Source organism: Salvelinus alpinus, chromosome 37 (genome assembly GCF_045679555.1).
Source record: "Salvelinus alpinus chromosome 37, SLU_Salpinus.1, whole genome shotgun sequence".
In the NCBI taxonomy this organism is placed as follows: domain Eukaryota; kingdom Metazoa; phylum Chordata; class Actinopteri; order Salmoniformes; family Salmonidae; genus Salvelinus; species Salvelinus alpinus.
Window position 1 is genome coordinate 5,111,630 of NC_092122.1, and position 20,869 is coordinate 5,132,498.

General features: G+C 43.3%; 1 protein-coding gene across 10 annotated transcripts in view; it reads right to left on the reverse strand.

Moving 5' to 3' along the window:
* Positions 1-1,758: 1,758 nt before the first annotated feature.
* The window catches only part of LOC139565962 (transcription factor EC-like), a 54,735-nt gene continuing 35,624 nt past the window's right edge, over positions 1,759-20,869 (reverse strand). Inside the window, exons 1-8 of one of the 10 annotated variants that reach the window (XM_071386697.1) lie at positions 19,347-19,651; positions 13,551-13,817; positions 11,224-11,325; positions 8,961-9,003; positions 6,670-6,726; positions 6,226-6,301; positions 5,154-5,328; positions 1,759-3,003 (exon numbers count right to left, since the gene is read on the reverse strand). In XM_071386697.1, coding sequence (XP_071242798.1) covers positions 2,539-3,003; positions 5,154-5,328; positions 6,226-6,301; positions 6,670-6,726; positions 8,961-9,003; positions 11,224-11,325; positions 13,551-13,817; positions 19,347-19,403 — 1,242 coding nt within the window. In that variant the 5' untranslated portion in view covers positions 19,404-19,651 and the 3' untranslated portion in view covers positions 1,759-2,538. Of the gene's footprint in view, positions 3,004-5,153; positions 5,329-6,225; positions 6,302-6,669; positions 6,727-8,960; positions 9,004-11,223; positions 11,326-13,550; positions 13,818-14,307; positions 15,159-19,346; positions 19,652-20,869 lie in introns of those variants that run through there. The other 9 variants (XM_071386699.1, XM_071386700.1, XM_071386698.1 and 6 more) reach the window with 9 other exon arrangements.

Sequence of the window (20,869 nt, forward strand, 5' to 3'; positions counted from 1 at the left end):
GTTTGTATTGGGATTGGTAAAACGAGAGCTATGGGGTTTTGACCAGAGTACACAGCATACTGCTGCCACCTACTGGTGAACTATAGCATTGAACTACTCCTGCTTCAGGAAGTGGTGAGGTAACGCTCTGCTACGCACAGAAGTTATACAATAAAGCAATGGAAAGATTGTTTTACAAAGCACACAGTTTTGGCAGTTATTCTAGTAGAGGAATAATTATAATCTCTGTCGTATGCAGAAGGTTAGACAGGGGGCATGGCAGCACCATATCAAGGAAGGTTTTAAATATTATAAACCAATCTGTTTTACATCTTTACATAAAATTTGTTTTACATCTTTACAATCATCTTTAGTTATTGAATGTATCGGTTAATGTTTTCTATATTAAACTGTTATCGGATACATTATTAAGAGTATGACTGTTTTGTCAATACATATGTTGTATCCTTCTCTTGCCCCTGAGTTTCCAAAGCTGCGGTTTAATGAACTGTGATATTCCGAATAAAACTTCCTAGTTCTGATGTCACCGTTGCCTTAGGCCAAATCACTGTTTGAAGCCCTTGAGTCGAAACCATGAACTTTGTTCAATATTATCTTTGATGACCTAAGGATTCTGGACAGGGTTGAAATGAATTCAATTTATGTGATGTGTTGATTATTTTAGTCACATAATGATAAGCTTGTGTTTACAAATAATGTATTTTATATTTTTTTGCAATAGGAGAGTATCTGGAGATAATCATATTGACATCAAAATGTAAATTGTGCCTTTGGAAAATGAATTTTAGTCAATCAAAATTCTCCGAGACCCTCCATGTTTTCTCGTTAATGAAAATCCATATTTACCTTCCATAATTGCATTGGCCAATTACCTGTAAACATCACTCATCGCTTTGTAGTTGGGCTGTCTATTGAATAATGACTGGGGGTTCAATTTAATTTTGTAGCTATAGAGGAGATGCAGGCAGTTATCTTTCAATTTCATTAAGGGAGAAACATACAAGCTAATAACTTTCTAGAACATTAATTTAGAAGAGCTTTGATGAGGAACACAGGGTATCCACTGAAACGCATTGAATGTTGCTTTTTTCCCCAATCTGGACTGTTTGTTGTATTATTAATGCATAAATGTAATATGGTTAGAAAATATCCACTAATGAAATATTTATTCAAAAGATTTCAGCGTTATATGTATCCAAAACAAGTCTGGCTAAACTTTTATGAGTAAAGTTTAGATTTTATTTTAAGCATCTATTTTGATTCTCAATGATTAATTGGACGGTATATTCTTTAAAACCAGTCATCTAGCTTCTTCAGAGAACTTTTAACGGAGAAGTTTTTTAAAGCCTACTCTATACTCTCTTTTAATTCGGCCTTTAATTGGATCAGCACCATCACTCCTCATTTTCCCATTCTCTCTGTCTTCTCTCTGTCACTCATTTACTGTCTGTCACCCTGGGTGAAACCCTCATTTTACCCACACCCACCTCTGTTCAGACACAGCTCCCCTGTATGGACCTTCATTCATCAGTTTAGCCTCATAGGTCTTGCCTGACTATGTGATAATCAACCTCTCTGTCAATCTTCCTGGTTCATAACTGAAATGCTCCTGTTGGATAGGAAAGAATGAAAGTTAACTGGTCTCCATACTTTTTTGATAATAGAGTAGGGCGTAATATTACAAATTAGACATGAGAGCTTTTGTGTTGGTTATGTGGTGCGCATGTGTGATTATAATGACAAAACGCCAAGTCTGAATTATTTAAAAAAGGGGTTTATTATATTTTCCCCACCCCCACCAATAGAAAAGAGAGCATGTTAGATAATGTAATGTTTTTTAGGAATACATGGATTAAAACACATATAAATACATAAAACATTTTATAAAAATAAATGTAAAGATGAACGAAGGACGTGTTAGGCTTTTTCGGCTAGTATCACTGTTCCATTTTCATTTCTGTTTGGAAGAGGAACCACCAGTAACTAGCTCTAGATAAGGCCCATCAGTGAACCTCAATGGTTTAAAGTCCTTTTATACAATAACAGTAATACTATACCTCTGAAAAGGAAGCAATCCTCTTTTGGCATGTCGCAAAGACACATGATAGGTACAGTGAAGTAGTCTTTATAGTTTACAGTGGTGTTCAACAACCCCAGTGTTCAATGCACTGTGGAGCATTATTATATGATCAGTATGGACCGATTGTCTTTCTCCCTTTTTCTCATGAGTCTGGTTCTGTCTGCGAGGCAGAGGTGTTGTATGTACTCTCGACCAAAGTTTTTAAAAAGTGGGAGTGCCAGTGGTAACTAACCCTGGTCCTGGAGAGCCACAGGGTGTGCAGGCTTCTGCTCCAGCCCAGCACTAACACACCTGAGCCCACGAACCAAGCTCTCAATGATTCGAGCTGGTCAGTGGAATCGGATATGTTGGTACTGGGCTGGAACAAATCCCTGCACCACTTTGTGAGGGTGACCAACTGCTGTTTGTCCTTTGACCTTTGACACAGGGTCACCGTGGGGTCGCGGAGGGGTCAGGGATCATAGGTCATCGTCGCCATCGTCCGAGCTGAAGCTGCTCCTGTGACTGGAGTCCTTGGAGGCGTCGGGCGAGCCGGCGGAGAGAAGCGGGTCGGTGCCGAAAGGCGAGAGCGGGTTGTCCATGAGGATCTCATCCAGCCGTTGCTCCTCTTTGAGCGTGGAGCTGAAGAAGTCTGTGAAGTGAGACAGCGGGTCGGAGAAAGTGGTGGAGCCATCAACCACCCCCTGACCCTGGTCTGTAACCCCGGTGACCATGGCTGGCATGGAGGTCCTCTGGAGGTACTCCCCGTTCAGCTCTTCCTGGTACAGGGGTGGTTGGAGACCCTGCTGTGACTGGGGAGCCAAGGGCTGCTGCTGCTGCTGCTGCTGTTTTTGTTGTTTGAGGAGGTGGGAGGAGAGCTCTACAGTACCCAGGACAGTGGCCATGCTGGGGAGGCCGTGAGCACGGGCCTGGATCTCCAGCTCCTGAAACGCACAGAAAAGGACCAGGGATCAGGACAGTGTTATTCTCAAATACATATGAATGGGAACAGTGTTGAAGAAGAAGACTTTTAATGAAGGAGATGACTTTTCTCAGAATGAGCTCGGTACGACTTGGCAACCCTTACACACACACACACACACACACACACACACACACACACACACACACACACAAACACACACACACACACACACACACACACACACACACACACACACACACACACACACACACACACACACACACACACACACACACACACACATACAAACACACACACACACATACAAACACAAACACATGGGTGCATACACATTACACACATACACCCCCCCCCTCCTCCTCCCCGACACACACGCACACATCCCTCATAGTCTGGTAGATTATTATGGATTGACTTTAGAACTTCTTCGGGATCGGGGGCGGTTGAGCTAACTAATGCGATTAGAATGAGGTTGTAAGTAACAAGAACATTTCCCAGGACATAGACATATCTAATATTGGCAGAAAGCTTAAATTCTTGTTAATCGAACTGCACTGTCCAATTTACAGTAGCTACTACAGTGAAAGAATACCATGCTATTGTTTGAGGAGAGTGCACAATTTTGAACATGAAAAGTTATTAATAAACAAATTAGGCACATTTGGGCAGTCTTGATACAACATTTTGAACAGAATTGCAATGGTTCATTGGATCAGTCTAAAACGTTGCACAACAGTGATGCCATCTAGTGGCCAAAATCTAAACTTGCCCTGGCCTGAAATAATACATTAGGGCTTTTCTCTTGCATTTCAAAGATGATGGTACAAAAAAATGACAAAAGAACGGTTGTTTTTTCTTTGTTATGTCTCTAACCAGATCTATTGTGTTATATTCCACTACATTCTTTTCACATTTCCATGACCTTCAAAGTATTTCGTTCCAAATGGTACCAAGAATATGCATATCCTTGCTTCAGGGCCTGAGCTACAGGCAGTTAGATTCGGGTATGTCATTTCAGTCGAAAATTGAAAACAAAAAAAAGAGGGTAATCCTTAAGAGGATTCTAATAGCACTCTAATGTAGTGGAGGCCAATCCATTTAATCAACCTCTCGTCTCCAGACCTCCCCTCTCAGGAAGCCAGGGCCCTTGGGGTTTGTGTCATAAACATGACAGGGAGGAACCAATGACAAAACCTCATCAATCAGCTACCAGCAATATGGTTCACGCCTCCCCATCGACCCTCTACTAACAGTAACACTATGGATAATAGTCTGTTTGTCAGTCTACCTTGATAACGGTTAACCTAGCATGCCGTTTAGCTAAAGAAAAACACGGGGGATGAAAAACAAAGTGTCGAGTAATGCGATGCAAGTTAGAAGCATCACTGTTCCCGCGTTACGTGATGCAAAGTTATAACCGTCTGTTTTTCTCAGTTTAAACATCTTTCTGTAGGATTCCAACAGTACATTTAAGTAAGACTAGCTGTGATGCTTCTGTGGGTGACGCTTGGTGTCGATGCCGTCTTTCTCCCTACAGTGTGTTATCAACTGTCATCAGCACTTATTTGGCTAACACTGTGAAGCTAGCATTCTGTTCGATGCTTTCGTTAGCTCTCTCCACATTAAATGTCTCTTTACGCCTCTTTTGAGTTGTATGTGTTTTGTTGGTCTCAACGTCCTTTAGGATGACACTGTTCCATTGAGAAGTTTAGCTTGACTCGGCATAAGAGACAGAGCCGTGAATGTGCTGATTCATTCGGTGGTTAATTGCGACGTCTCAGTGGCTGAGGACTTGTGGTAACGTCTCCACTGTCTACTTGGCTCTGCTCTGCTGCCATGTCAATTATTGTGTCTTGGAGAGGAGAGGTGGAAAAGAGGAGAGGTGATGGGGAACTGCTTGACAAACATCAATACGAGCAGGGCCGGTCTCTGCCAGGGAATGGGGGTGTAAGGGTATGGGGGTTAGTTAGGTATAGAGCACTGAGCTAGCTGAGGAAGGGGTGGGAGGGCCTCTATTGAGCATCAGGGCCCTGTGATGGTGCGCATTGGCATGGTGTTAAGGATGAGGAAGTCGCTGGGTTGGGGAGCTGTAGTGGTAGGGGGCTGAGTTTGAGGGTGTCTGTCTTTCTCTCTCTCCATAGTCCATACCTGGATCCTGAGCAGTAGCCTCCTGTTGGCCTGCTCCATCTTCTTCTGCCTGTTCTCCATCTCTCTGGCGTGCTGCTGCTCCTTCTGCAGCCACTTGATGTACTCCACCGACGCCTTGAGAATGGTGCCTTTGTTCCAGCGCATATCACTACGGCAGAGGGACATAAAAGATAACCTTTTATTCACCGCCTCAGCGGAATGTTCTGTACAAAAACGTATGCAGGAACCCATTTTTTATATATGAATAAGAAATGGTGATTTACATGGCCAATTATTCATTTCATCGGACATTACATCCAGCCTTTGAATGGGAATTTTAATAGAATAGTTAAGTGTAAGTACGTCTACAGAAAGTCCATTCTGGAACTGCTTGTATGGTAAAATTAATCCTCAAGTAAAAATAGGTATCGGAAGAGGGGGTGGGGAAATGTGACTTTGGAAGAAGCCAAGAGTGCAGGCTACATTCCCTGATACCATTACTTTTTAAAACCAGGACGCCGTTGTAAAATGCACCTTTCTTTGGAACAAGACGTTGGTCTGCTCCACAGCCAATAATCTTCTTTATCTTGTCTTAATGGCACGGCGACAGCGGTAACCTTCCATTTAAAATCTATCAAAAGTTCAATTGTGGTTGGGCCAGTCGGATTCCAATTCCGGCTTCCGTATTCCACCTTAGTGGGCCAATTGTGCTCAAACTTTGATTCAAACGGGTGGTGGCCCTCTTTGCGTTTGACCCCAATCTTCATCATTGAGCTCTAAGCTGTAGTCTACTGTTAAGAAGATTCAGACTCACTACTTTGCAGAGCGTGAAGACTACAATAGCTACTCAAAGTACACCCTTGAAATAGGAGTGAAATGTGCTCTTGAGTATTAATTTGAATTCAATGAACAACATTTAGCGGGCTGTGCTTCGTTTTTGATATGCTTTACAGCAGCCAGACATTTGTACAGACATCTATTCATGGCAATAGACTTGACCGTGGGGAGTTGCTTTACAATATTGAGTCAGGTAAACTAATGTTTTGAACATAATAAACACTGAGAAAAGTGTAACAAGCGCTAGATCACTTACGGGTCATTCGACTTTGGTATCATTGTTCCAAGTTCTTTGATTCTGTAGTTGATGTTGTACCTTCTTCTTCTTTCAACTAGAGAGAGAGAGAGAGAGAGAGAGAGAGAGAGAGAGAGAGAGAGAGAGAGAGAGAGAGAGAGAGAGAGAGAGAGAGAGAGAGAGAGAGAGAGAGAGAGAGAGAGAGAGAGAGAGAGAGAGAGAGAGAGAGAGAGAGAGAGAGAGAGAGAGAGAGAGAGAGAGAGAGAGAGAGAGAGAGAGAGAGAGAGAGAGAGAGAGAGAGAGAGAGAGAGAGAGAGAGAGAGAGAGAGAGAGAGAGAGAGAGAGAGAGAGAGAGAGAGAGAGAGAGAGAGAGAGAGAGAGAGAGAGAGAGAGAGAGAGAGAGTTACTTTAGTGCCCCACACAATGTTTCTGAAGGTAGTCTGTGTTGAGTGGGGCGGCTCGTACTCAAGTTGTGGTTGTCTTTCTTCTGTCGTTCTTTGGCCATCACTCTCGTTTCATGTTCTGTGAAACACAAAAAAGAGCACAGGCTGATAAGAAACACACAGAGCATCAAAGAAGCTCCAGTCAGTTGATACACAGTTCTGGCCTGGATATTTCTGGGGTGGCAGACAGAGTGGAGATCATCTTTGTCACCACAGACACAGAGTCTGAACCTTCCACAGAGCCTGAACCTTCCACAGAGCCTGAACCTTCCACAGAGCCTGAACCTTCCACATAGCCTGAACCTTCCACATAGCCTGAACCTTCCACAGAGCCTGAACCTTCCACAGAGCCTGAACCTTCCACAGAGCCTGAACCTTCCACATAGCCTGAACCTTCCACATAGCCTGAACCTTCCACAGAGCCTGAACCTTCCACAGAGCCTGAACCTTCCACAGAGCCTGAACCTTGCACAGAGCCTGAACCTTGCACAGAGCCTGAACCTTCCACATAGCCTGAACCTTCTACATAGCCTGAACCTTCCACAGAGCCTGAACCTTCCACAGAGCCTGAACCTTCCACAGAGCCTGAACCTTCCACAGAGCCTGAACCTTCCACAGAGCCTGAACCTTCCACATAGCCTGAACCTTGCACAGAGCCTGAACCTTCCACAGAGCCTGAACCTTCCACAGAGCCTGAACCTTGCACAGAGCCTGAACCTTGCACAGAGCCTGAACCTTCCACATAGCCTGAACCTTCCACATAGCCTGAACCTTGCACAGAGCCTGAACCTTGCACAGAGCCTGAACCTTGCACAGAGCCTGAACCTTCCACATAGCCTGAACCTTCCACATAGCCTGAACCTTGCACAGAGCCGGAACCTTCCACACAAGCACACTCACACTCAGTGAAAGGACACGATTTATCCCGCTCGCTCCCGGCATACATAGCATCGTCTCTTCTCTTTGGTTCATTGTGAAAAATCTGTGTCCTCTTTTAAGCCACTCAGCCTGGCAATTAAGTCCGCTTAACAAATTTGCTGATCTACCCATGAGGGGAAAGGCATGCTATAGCGTTCATATTCACGTTCACATTTCTCCCAAATGATATAATCAGAACCTGTGATTGGATTTCTCAATTCGTCTCCGTTGATTCAATAAGGTCATTTAGACCTCTGTGCAACTGCCCGTTGTCCGACCGCACACTTGTATGAAAAATATACTGATTCACTTATTTTCTCGTCGGAGCTAATTCAATTAGCTTTACTTGATGCATGGCATTCATAAAGCGTTTCTCAGAGGTCCTTTGTGTTGGGGACCAGAACACAAAATAAATCCATGATGCGTCCATAGACTATGAACCGAGGCCATTGATAATTAGGGATGTGAGTGATACAACTGTAATCCAAACACTGCACATTTAAGGGAAACATCTATTTGCTACACGGAACCACATTTGTCCTGTTTTCCTTCAGCTTCCTTGTTCATCGGACTTGATAACGGCTAGACATGGAACTCAAGCTACTACCCATGCACCCTATAGAAGCTATCCTTAACTTATCCAAACAAATCCGTGTTGAATCTCTCCTCCGTTATACAAGGTGACTGACATGCTATAGATGCTGTATAGAATACACCGTGGCAATCAGCTGAGAGCAGACAAACGTAATCGAAGGACACTGATATGGAGGAGTTTATTTAGTTTAGGGAATAGTTTGGGAATAGTTTGTATAGGATGAATGCTGTACACATCAGGGCTAAAGAAAGAGGGCTTTCCCAGTAGAACATGCTGCTCTATAGACCTCTTGACCTCTACTGCATCCCATTGGTCAGTAATAGACTGTGGGAACACCTTATTAGACTGGAAGGCTCGGTTTTGGTTAATCCTGTCACCAGACGTAGGATTTGTGCATTTAGAGCATGCTGCCTACACAGCGTTTTGTCTTCATTTTAGTCAGCCAAAGAAGAGAAATGACTAAATGGATTACTCTTTCTCGTTTCCTGTTGTCGTGCACCTTAAAAAAAATGCTAGACGTATTCATTCATGAAAAAAAACGAGATGCCAGTGACTGACATGGTTTGTCAGGAATGTGTTTCCTAAAGTGCTGTATTCTTATGCTGCAGTATGCGGTTGAGTTTCGCACTTCTGTCCTGTTGAAATATTTTTGATGTGATCATGCATTGATTATTTTGATGCATTGATCATCTTCAGCACTATGATGTGCGTTCGCACCTGCGACTTCCCATTTTTACAGTAGTGAGCATAGTGGGGGCGTGAGGTGGGTGTCGTTCGGCTATGAGCGGCCGTAGTCATACCTGGTTCACCCCCATAGATGTCCAGCATGCTGCTGCTGAGCACCTGGAGAGGAGAGAAGGAGAGGAGGGAGATGTCAGGGAATGGTTGAACACAGACACACAGACACAGAGAGAACGTTTCATTCAGACTCAGCGACCTCAAGTTCACAAAGTCATTGAAACTTTTGGAAGCAGGTTGACTTTGGCTCAGTTGAAAGCTTTGAAAAGGGTAACAGGAATTTGTAAGGTTTCAGATGAGGCTGGGTGTGAGGGCAATCATAGCACTGTTGGCAGTCCTATTGCTTCTCAGCCCTCAGGGCATTGGTTTTGTGTGATCCAGCAGGAGAGGCTAGGGGCCTCCATGCCTCCCCAACAGGGGCCTGCCTGACCACAGCCTTGTCTGGGTCCCCTAAGGCCCCTCAGGTCCTTCTCTGGGAGTACGACCTCGCTCCGTGCCCCCGTTTACTAGCCTAATAGTACCATTATCAGTGACCACTATGGCTACTCTGCTTGAAAAGGGCCCCAGAACACAGAGGCGTCTGTGTGTTCAAAATAGCACCCCACTGGATGAAAGCCGGGTCATAACCCGCCCAAACAGACACCAAACTGTTTTTCTACGCCGCTTGTCCACTGTGAGAAAATAGGCATATATATAGCAGGATAACTACAGTCTCTTTTAGGAACTCTGTTGGACTGCAGAGGGATTATATGGGCTTCTGACACACACTGTATGCATGTCTAATCTTAGGGAGCTGTGTATTTCTAGGAATCCCACAAAAGCCGGCATAGATGCCACAAGCTGTGTACAGATAATTTGTCACTGTGCATGTGTGAAATTCAGTTCCTAGGGTAGTGTAGAGAGGGATAGGAATAGAGGTCAAGTTATGGGAGGGAGGGAAGGAGGGAGTGAGAGGAAAATAAGGAACTGCAGACATTTCAATATTTGCAGTTAGTTTGCTTTCTCTCTCTCTCATTATCTCTAACAGGGGGGGGGGGGGTACTTATCAAAATGAATGATTGCGACAGTCCCCCGACTGCTCACATCGTAATCACTTCAATCCGTACCCGTCTGTGTTCCTGGGATATGTTGACATGGCAAAACGACGTGATGCATCGTACTGTATGACTAATTAAAATGAATTGATCCATTTAAGCACGCTATCATGTCAGAACAAGCCCATCGGGAGTGTAGGCATTAACCCAATCCAATGCCTCACTGCCTCACGCTAAATCTCTCCTCCTCTCCCTTTTTTTTCTGGTCGCTCTGATCTTCACTCTCTACACCCCCCCCCCCCCAGTCTTGTCTTTTCTCCGCTTTTCTGTCACCCTGTTGTTCCTCTCTGTTTCTACGTGTGTGTTTATGCGCGTGCCAGCCTCTGTCTGTCTCTCTCGATCTCTCTTCATCTCTCTCTATCTCTCTGTCACATTCAATGCTGTGGGGACACATTCCCCTTAGTACCACATACCTCAGGATTCAGGTGTGCGCTATAATCGTTACTCAAATGAGTCTTTGTCCGAGCATCGGCTCAAAGTTTTACAATTCCACTCCATATATAATTTGCACTGGGACTATTTGTCTCTGCTCCCATTCGGGGCATTTTCTTTCTAATGGAATGCCTAGTCCGAATAAGATCTTTTTTGTCGTAGTAGATATCTAGCATAGTCTCGCCGTTCTCCCCCTGTCTTCTTGACTACCATTCCCAAACTCTCTGGTAGTGACCATGTAGGGCTTTCAGCAAAAAAGAAGAATCACAGATGTAGTGTTTATACTAATTAACACATTATTCTCACACTGTCATCATTTGCCGCGTAGTTACGTGTAATGGCATCACTTGCGGATTAATCTGTATTGTTCGGCAGCTTGAGAAATGTGAGAAATGCTTTAAGCCTCAACCCTGGTGAAATGAACTTTGACTCAGCGGTGGACTTAATCTGACTTCACACAAAGCCAGCTCCTTTTTTCCCCCAAGCAAGTCAAGCCTGAAAGTTCATGTTTGGCAGAGGAAGTAGTTCTCACATCCCCGTTTAAAGAAGTCAGTAAAGCAACTTAACTTTACAGCTGAACTTGACTACTCAATATCTGCTCTTCGTGATCAAGGATCTTCTGGGAATCACTTATGGATCAAGGAATCATGTCAGCAAGAGCCAATAGACAGAAACACCTGCATGTCGATAGCATCGTTGCATTTCTTCTGTTTTTACCCGTAGCTTTGCAATTCAAATGAATGTTTTTCCCTTAACATTTGCAATTGATATAATAGTTCATATGATTATTCACACTTACATTGTTTTGCATTATGATGCTGGGATCCATACAATCCAAGCCCCCGTCATTGAAGCCGGACTCCAGGCTAATCAAGTCATCAATAACTTCATCCATTGGAAACTAAAAGAAAACAGTCATATTGTACCAGCCTCAGTTCAATTCAGATACATAGCAACAGACAATAAAAACGCTAGGTGGGCAAATGCGCTCGCTGTAATTCAATGGAACATTTCTCTTTGCATCATTCGGCGGGAGGGACAGTTAGGATCCTAATCCGATAACAGACATTTCTTCACCACCATGCCGGAAGAGATCAGCCGCCACAGTGGGAACAAAATGTTTGTTATCAAACTAGTTTCCTCCTTCACAGAGATTCTCTTTAGGAACTGAATCTCTGAAGTCATCGATGAGCGTTTTAGAGAGAACGGGCGTGTCACTAGAGATAACTGAGTTGTTTACACAGCAGGTATCTCATGTCAAAGAGATTTAGGACTCAAACCTGCATTGTGTTATTAAATCACATAACTATTTCTGGCACTGTAAGGACCTACTAAACAAAGACACTGAGATAAAAACAAACAATTAGCGGGATTGATTGAATCCCAACACTAAATATCAGAGGTACAGTTGAAGTCGGAAGTTTACATACACTTAGGTTGGAGTCATTAAAACTCGTTTTTCAACCACCACAAATTTCTTGTTAACGAACTATAGTTTTGGCAAGTCGGTTAGGACATCTACTTTGTGCATGACACAAGTCATTTTTCCAACAATTGTTTACAGACAGATTATTTGACTTACAATTCACTGTATCACAATTCCAGTGGGTCAGAAGTTTACATACACTAAGTTGACTGTGCCTTTAAACAGCTTGGAAAATTCCAGAAAATGATGTCATGGCTTTAGAATCTTCTGACAGGCTAATTGACCTAATTTGAGTCAATTGGAGGTGTACCTGTGGATGTATTTCAAGGCCTACCTTCAAACTCAGCGCCTTTTTGCTTGACATCATGGGAAAATCAAAAGAAATCAGACAAAAATTGTAGACCTCCACAAGTCTGGTTCATCCTTGGGAGCAATTTCCAAACGCCTGAAGGTACCACATTCATCTGTACAAACAATAGTACGCAAGTTTAAACACCATGGCACCACGCAGCCGTCATACCGCTCAGGAAGGAGACGCGTTCTGTCTCCTAGAGATGAATGCACTTTGGTGCGAAAAGTGCAAATCAATAGCAGAACAACAGCAAAGGACCTTGTGAAGATGCTGGAGGAAACAGGTACAAAAGTATCTATATCTACAGTTAAACGAGTCCTATATCGACATAATTTGAAAGGCCGCTCAGCAAGGAAGAAGCCACTGCTCCAAAACCGCCGTAAAAAGCCAGACTACAGTTTGCAACTGCACATGGGGACAAAGATCGTACTTTTTGAACAAATGTCCTCTGGTCTGATGGAACAAAAATTGATCTGTTTGGCCATAATAACCATCGTTATGTTTGGAGGAAAAAGGGGAATGCTTGCAAGCTGAAGAACACCATCCCAACTGTGAAGCATGGGGTTGGCAGCATCATGTTGTGGGGGTGCTTTGCTGCAGGAGGGACTGGTGCATCAAGAGGATGGAAAATGATGTGGATATATTGAAGCAACATTTCAAGACATCAGTCAGGAAGTTAAACCTTGGTCGCAAATGGGTCTTCCAAATGGACAATGACCCCAAGCATAATTCCAAAGTTGTGGCAAAATGGCTTAAGGACAACAAAGTCAAGGTAATGGAGTGGCTATCACAAAGCCCTGACCTCAATCCCATAGAAAATGTGTGGGCAGAACTGAAAAAGCGTGTGAGAGCAAGGAGGCCTACAAACCTGACTGAGTTACACCAGCTCTGTCAGGAGGAAAAGGCCAAAATTCACCTAACTTATTGTGGGAAGCTTGTGGAAGGCTACACAAAATGCTCTGTCAGGAGGAATAGGCCAAAATTCACCCAACTTATTATGGGAAGCTTGTGGAAGTCTACACAAAATGCTTGACCCAAGTTAAACAATTTAAAGGTGATGCTACCAAATACTAATTGAGTGTATGTACATTTCTGACCCACTGGGAATGTGATGAAAGAATTAAAAGCTGAAATAAATAATTCTCTCTACTATTATTCTGACATTTCACATTCTTAAAATAAAGTGGTGATCTAACTGACCTAAGACAGGGAATTTTTACTTGGATTAAATGTAAGGAATTGTGAAAAACTGAGTTGAAATGTATTTGGCTAAGGTGTATGTAAACTTCCGACTTCAACTGTACACGATGAACACATACTGTTGTTGAAAATCAAAACGCTCACTCACCTCACTGTCATGGTTTGATGCCAGGGTCAGCAGTGTAACAGGGCTGCTGGGGGTGCTGCCATCACTGAGGGGGGCCATGTGGCCGTTCCTCATCACTGGAACGGTGTCCAGGAGTTGCCCTCCCTGCCCAGTGGGGTGAGGGTGGCCCCCATGTCCCCCGGCCACCTTGGAACCCAGCGTCAGGTACTGCTTGACCTGCTGACTCTGGGCCTGGTGTAGGTGGAACTTAGAGCCCTCCAGGTGGCTCTGGACCTGTTCCATACAGACCTAAGATCAGTTATTGGGTAACACAACAGGCAACGGTTACTATGTAGTCTCAAATAACAGTTTAGTGTTAGTATGCAATCTCAGATAGACATTAAAAAATAAAGGTCACTGCTCAGTGCAGCCTCAGAGAGAGCACTGATAGTGTAGCAAGTCATGAGACATGTTTCCTCAAATTGTTCTTAATCATGTTTTACCCCTGAATGCAAGACATATCCTCTTGACTTCTCAAGCAAATCACGAACCAATCAAACTTTAGACAGGAAGTAAGAAGATGATTTTACCGCAAGTGTAAAAAGTTGTAACAGTAAGTAGAGTATTAGCAGACGTCCCAATGTACTACCGTATCCTTCAAATGTCTATGCCCTAAATGTCTACACACACCATACAACTAGAACCAACTTACTAAACCAATTAGGAATATCTCAACAAAGTCTCCAAGTCGACTTCATTGGAGTGTGGAGTCTGTTGCTATTGAAACATGAATCCTTACATTGGAAACTCGGGCTCCGTCTCGCATCTTGTAGTAACTACAGTCACTTAAGTGTGGCATTCTCATCAGTCAGAGAGAGAACAACTGTCTTCAGGTCTGGTGTACTAGCTGTAGAGCAGCTCAAAGTAGCAGTAGGATTGTGGTGAAGAGGCTGCTATCCGGTGGCTGTCCTGGTGAGTTGATGGGTTGAGGACTGTCTCCTCCTGCCCTCAGCCAGTGTCTTTATAAACTTCTTAAGGCTCTGCACTAAATTTGCTAATTAGGCGAGAAGCCGGGCTATCCCTTAGTTTCCCTGCGTGATAATCACTTCAAACAGAGACTCATCAGATTACCCCCGGGTTTGATCCCAACAGGATATCTGCCTATGGCTTTTGCCTATATCTCGACTAATTCAACGGGACCGCCCTGTTTCTGTTTGGGAGTTATCGGCCAATCACGATTGACCCCTAGTCCGGACTATCTACGATCTCCTTCGGGGGGTCTAGTAGTTGACTCTAGTACAATTGGTTCTTTCTTGTTCTTCTTTTTTAAATCATTTTGGACGGCCATTTCTACCATGACCCCTCCGTTGGCCGTTCATTGTCTGTCAATTACTCTAAGAATAACCCGAGATGACTATTCTGGGGGCTAATTTTAGTACTGTAGCTATCGTGACCCTATTTTTATCCTCTTGTCTGAAAATGTTTTACTCTTGTCTATAAAGGGGATCATTGTAGTCCTTTTTTTATTGGTTTACGGTTGCTTAAGTATTTTGAGAAGAATTGGTTGATTGATCATTGGGTTTTATTCTTCTCTACTATCAGTGAATTCCCATGAGATGTTCATGACTTTACCATAAACCATTTGCCATGCTGGTTGAACTCCTGGTCGTAAATGTTTGTCTCCTTTTAGCAATAGTTTCTGGCTTTCTTCATCATTCCTCGTTTAATCAATACAGAGAAGAAACAACTCAGGTCAACTTAGGTCTGTACTACAGTTGTAAAGTTGTAATCCTTGTCATCACACAGGAACATTTAGAAATACTTTTTTTTAGCTCCAGACCGCAGCAGACAGCAGTAACCGCTTGCTCCCCTTTACTCCAATACTAGTAACAACATCTTGAGGTTGTAAAAAAAAAAAAAAAGGTCTGTACTACAAAACAAAAGTCCTAGAAGCACCTGATTTGACCACAGACACAGATGCACACTTTGCACATAACGATAGTATAGAATCAGCATTTTTGGTCAACACCAGTGCTGTCGTCTGTCGTCCACATAGCTCACATAGAAGACTGGCCCTGCTCAGAATGGACTCACGCACGACAATACTGAACTTGTCACCAATGAAGAGAGAGAAAGTCTCATCGCTGGCAGCTAAGGGCTAAACAAGATGCCATTTGTTACTCAATCAACATTCTTCAAGAGCGGATGGAAAGACTGCCAGCATACTACACTCAGCTTGTTGACTGAAGAGACAGAGGTTGTCCTTGGATTAATAGCCTTCTCTCTACTGTACATGCAGCAGGAGACACGCCTATTAGGTCGTTAGGGGACCTCTAATTAGATTCCACCAAGTAATGTATCTTCTGTCACTAATGCGCGGCACAACAATGACAGGACTGTGCATGAAGACAAGACACACTGCAGTTCACTAGGCACAGAATAAGATATGACTGGAGAATCGGCGATGTAGACGTTTGTAAATTACTTTGACACTCTTGAAAATGGAAGAGTTTGTGTTTATTCTTTTCCACTTGTTGGAACTGATTGTTACGTCCCTTCTTTCATTCATTGGATTGTCGTGATCAGAGACATATATTTAAAGAGTTAGGCCAACTTTTAGAATTGTGAATATTGTTCGAATTCAAATTGTTTAAATATTCCCCATGTAATGTTAATGGGGAGCTAACATGGCTGCCATAGAATGTTGAAGTGTCATGTAAATGCATCATCATTTATACAATGGCTGGGTCTAATCCTGGATGCTGATTGGTCAAAATCACATTCCAACCGGTGTCTATTCCACAAGTTACCAGCAGCTAAAGCTATGCCTATTTACTCTGTTCCAGCTCACTGCATAATCCACTGTCTCATCAGCCCAGCCAGGCAATTTATAAACTTGATATCCACTATAAAAAGCATCTAGACATTATCTTCCATTTCTTTTATACTAGCATTTGGTTTTCAACAGCGGAGATTTGTATAAACCTTGCTCTCTTTCTCCAACATTTGCAACATTGTTTCAATATTGAAATTCAATCTCCATCTGTTCCATAGTAATGAACGTGTCAGGAGTCGGGACGAGACAGACAAACTGTCTGCCTATCTCAGCCAGTCAAAATCATGAATCAGCTGGCATAATTTTTATGGATATATACAATGAAATGTCAATGGAAAACAAAGTGATTGTGCTAGCTGTGTTGTTGGCTAGCTCCTCTGAACAACAGTGTCCTGACGAGAGAGCACATTTTCTATGCCAGGCCAAATCGCGCATCATTAGCTCATTGTTATGGATGTATCCAAATAAATGTCACTAGAAAACAGCTTAAACAAATGCAAGTGCAGCTACTTTGCTGTTTGACGTGACTGTAAGTTAGCCGTAGCTGGCTAGCTAGCAAGCAAGGGATAAGAACGTTGCCAGCCAGTATGGCAATGGAACATTTAGAACGAACGACTGGGTCTCGTCCATAGATACAGAAAAAAAAGACTGAACGACTGGGTCGCGTCCATAGATACAGAACAAAAAGACTGAACGACTGGGTCGCGTCCATAGATACAGAACAAAAAGACTGAACGTCTGGGTCGCGTCTCTGGTAACCGAACCAATAGAACGAACGACCAGCCGGCTTGCGTAGCAACCTTAGATTTGTGTCGGGACTATATCTCGTGAAATAGTATGAATAAATTCTTCAAAATAACATTTTTAAGGAAAATAATATGTCCATCATTATTTGAATATGTTGGTAACCCGTTGTATAAAAGTGATAATGCCCTCGAAGCCGGTGTTTGGAGGATATATTGACACGGTTTTCTGTCTCGAGACAAAGTATTGTCCAAACAGTGGCTTCTCGGGCATTATCACTTAAGAAGAAACCGTCCCGACTCTCTAAATATATGGGTCTGGTTGTGATGAATGGAGGACGCACCCACTCCCTCTATTGGTTTGGACATCGCTTAGAATGATTTCCTCCTATGTCAAAATGACCCAAAATCATGTTTGTTTGTGCACTCGACCCATGCCGTTATTCTGTCCCACTGTACAAAATACGTAGTTGACTGCTGTCCATGTCATTCCACTAGCATAAGCATCATCAAGCAGTATTTCTAACAGACTTTGGCGCTGTAGATGTATGCCTGAGGCAGACATATTGTGTACTCCCAATGCAGTTTGCTTATGATTGAATCAGAGCATGATTTTGTTGTTGTTTCGTTTGTTTTTCTAATGGCCGGTGGGGAGAATAACCACGAGAGCTTTGATTCCTATTAGGACGGCAGCTATGTCCTCTTCACAACTTTGTTTTCACTGCTTAAGCCACTAAAACGAGGAATGTCTCACAGGCAGAGAAGAGAGAGACAACTCACTGATCTGATCCATGGCTCACTCTAGGACTGACTTGCTGTCCGTCTCCTACTTTGATGTATAACCTACCGCATCATTTCACACGACGTAGCTGTGATGGCACTGACAAAGAAAGTGCATCACGTCTATGACATTTTCTGTCAGTTATGATAAACAAGAGTTAAATGGCATGCGCGGTACGTCAACAAAACCAAAAAAAAACACGAATAATGTATGGACAGATTCAGGCATCCCATTGAATTAGCTTTTATGATGAAGACGCTCATAAAAAGTTGGGATAAAGTCATTTTCGAGACGAAACTTGGTGAAAACCATTCACATTTCAACAACATCACGTAAAGACAGCGCAAAAGTCACTAAGAAGCGAATGTCCACTTTAAACATCAAGCGACGTTAATTGACGTTTTTAACATATAAAAGTACTCTACGAACTAGACATAATATCCATACTCAAATCTACTTCAAACTGTGACTAAGCTGCGCTGATTTACCTCAGTATGCACTTTCTCCTTGAAGTCAGACGGTGAAGCCCTGAGGTAGCACAGCGATCTAGGGTCTTTGATGACACCTCTGCTTGTCACAGAGCTCACTCCCAGGTAGCTACTGTTCACTATTCTAGACGGCCAGCTGTTGTTTAACTCAGTTTCACTCTTACACAAGTTCTTGTTTCACTTCAGACTAATCTGGATTATGAAACACAGGGTTATTATTTCATTTGGACAGGCTTTGGCAATCCTGGACATAACCTTATAACCTCACAACTGTTGGGGTTCATTTCTACTATGAATCCCAAACTGTAGTGTTATATTGACCTACTTAACAAGCATGAAGTATTTTGAAGTAGTACTACTACAGTAATGTTGTGCAGTAATGCTCTTTCTGTGGTGTAGATACAGACAGATATGTTCGCAGACATGGTTGCTGTGGATATGCTGAGCCAGCTAACCAGTTAATAGCTGTGACCACACATCTGAGATTGTGTAGAGGGAGGAGAGATAATTCCACACTGAGTAGAATTGCCCTTTTTTGGAATGTCAGTCTTGAAGAGCATGCTCTTAGGAGCTGTGTGTGTGTGTGTGTGTGTGTGTGTGTGTGTGTGTGTGTGTGTGTGTGTGTGTGTGTGTGTGTGTGTGTGTGTGTGTGTGTGTGTGTGTGTGTGTGTGTGTGTGTGTGTGTGTGTGTGTGTGTGTGTGTGTGTGTGTGTGTGTGTGTGTGTGTGTGTGTGTGCGTTCATGTGTAAGTAGTAAGTGAATATTATATAGGTCACACAGAAAATTCCATTACAATAACCCACCATTCATAGACACCCCATCAACCAAACGATGCACTTACACTTTTATCCAAGCTGCGAGTACCTCCATATACATACAGTATCCTGGGTGAGACTGCAGAGACCCTTCTCCCCCCTCTCTCCACCCTCTCTCTCTTTCCCTATTTATCCCTCTCTTTCCCCCTCTCCTTTGCCTGCTGATGTCACCTACCGGCAGTATCTGGATCTCAGTCAGAGTGATCACTTTGACCACACAGGATCGACTCATGGCTCCGAGAGTGCCGGCCGCCCCCTACAGACACGACTCAGGCAACAGAAGAAGAAGCGCTACCGTACCGTCTGCCTGTCAGGATCCCAGAAACAGAAAAAGGAGAAGAAGAGAGGTCCTGCCATGTCGTTCCAGGAAAGGAAGGTATGACACATCAGCTTTTTGGAGAGCAGCTCCGCTTCCTTCAAGTGTGTGTGGGCTTGCGTGAGCCAAGCACTCGTTGCAAACCCTAACATTCGTTAGGAAAAGGCCTGACTGTGGCAGAAATACAGATGGCAGTTGGTCTGAAGCAGACAGGGGGGGGGGATAGTTCTGTGTTCCTGCCTTCAACTTGCCACACTTTCCTGCCTGAAACACTTTCAGCTCTGATTAGCACATTCCTCCCAGGTTATCTCACTGACACTCACTTCCCCAGCAATCCCTTTACTACACACACAAACAGGTCTCACTGGGTCTCCAAGACACTCACACACACACACAGGACAGAGGACAGGTCACTGTTCTAACCCACGGACACAGTCCGAGCGAGTTTACTATGGAAGCCCTTGGCAGGTCACTCAGAAGGCATTGTGCTTACCAGAACCTCTCTGTACCAGAAATACTGAGGACAGCAAAGTGGAAGCTTGTGTGACTTAACCTCTTGACCTTGAAGCATCAGATCGTGTCAAAACAATCAGCGAAATGTCCAAGCCAACAAACACCTAGTCTGGGAAATGGATTCTTCCACATTTTAGCAGAAGCATTGGAGGAATGAGACTGATAGTCTTTTTTTTTTTTAAACGCTTTCTCTGCCAAATATTCTGCAAAAACATGTTCACTACCTCAGTGATGATTTAACGTCCAAATAACTTTAGACACAGTTAAGTAAACGTATCAGAGCTGGATTTACGTACAGTGAATGCAATAAGGGTCAAATAGCATTACAATGATTACATTTCAAAAGCAGATAGCAAGCACATGGTCTTTTATTTACAGTTAAGTTAAGAACAAATTCTTATTTACAATGACAACCTAGGAACAGTGGGAAAACTGCCTTGTTCAGGGGCAGAACGACAGATTTTTACCTTGTCAGCTCAGGGATTCAATCTAGCAACCTTTCGGTTACTGGCCCAATTCTCTAACCACTAGGCTACCTGCCGCCCCAGGGTGCACGCTGTCTTTAGTGTGCATGCTTAACTTGACACTTAAATGCTCCATTAAAGTCATGTCTCGCAGTGTCGAAAAGACGCATATTGTTGTGAATTATTTTTCTGGTGGGAGGCTTGTTTGTGACCTAACAAACACACATGTCTCTGGGCCTGAATGGTTCATGATTTTATTATTGTGGGAAATCCTTAAGCTGATACCGTTAGGCTACTGCCCTTAGTGGAGTCATTGTGTTGACTGACTGTTTTACAGTTTTTTCCAACTGCTTACACACAAAATCTTTTCATGTCACACGAATTTTGAAACATCTCACTCAAAGT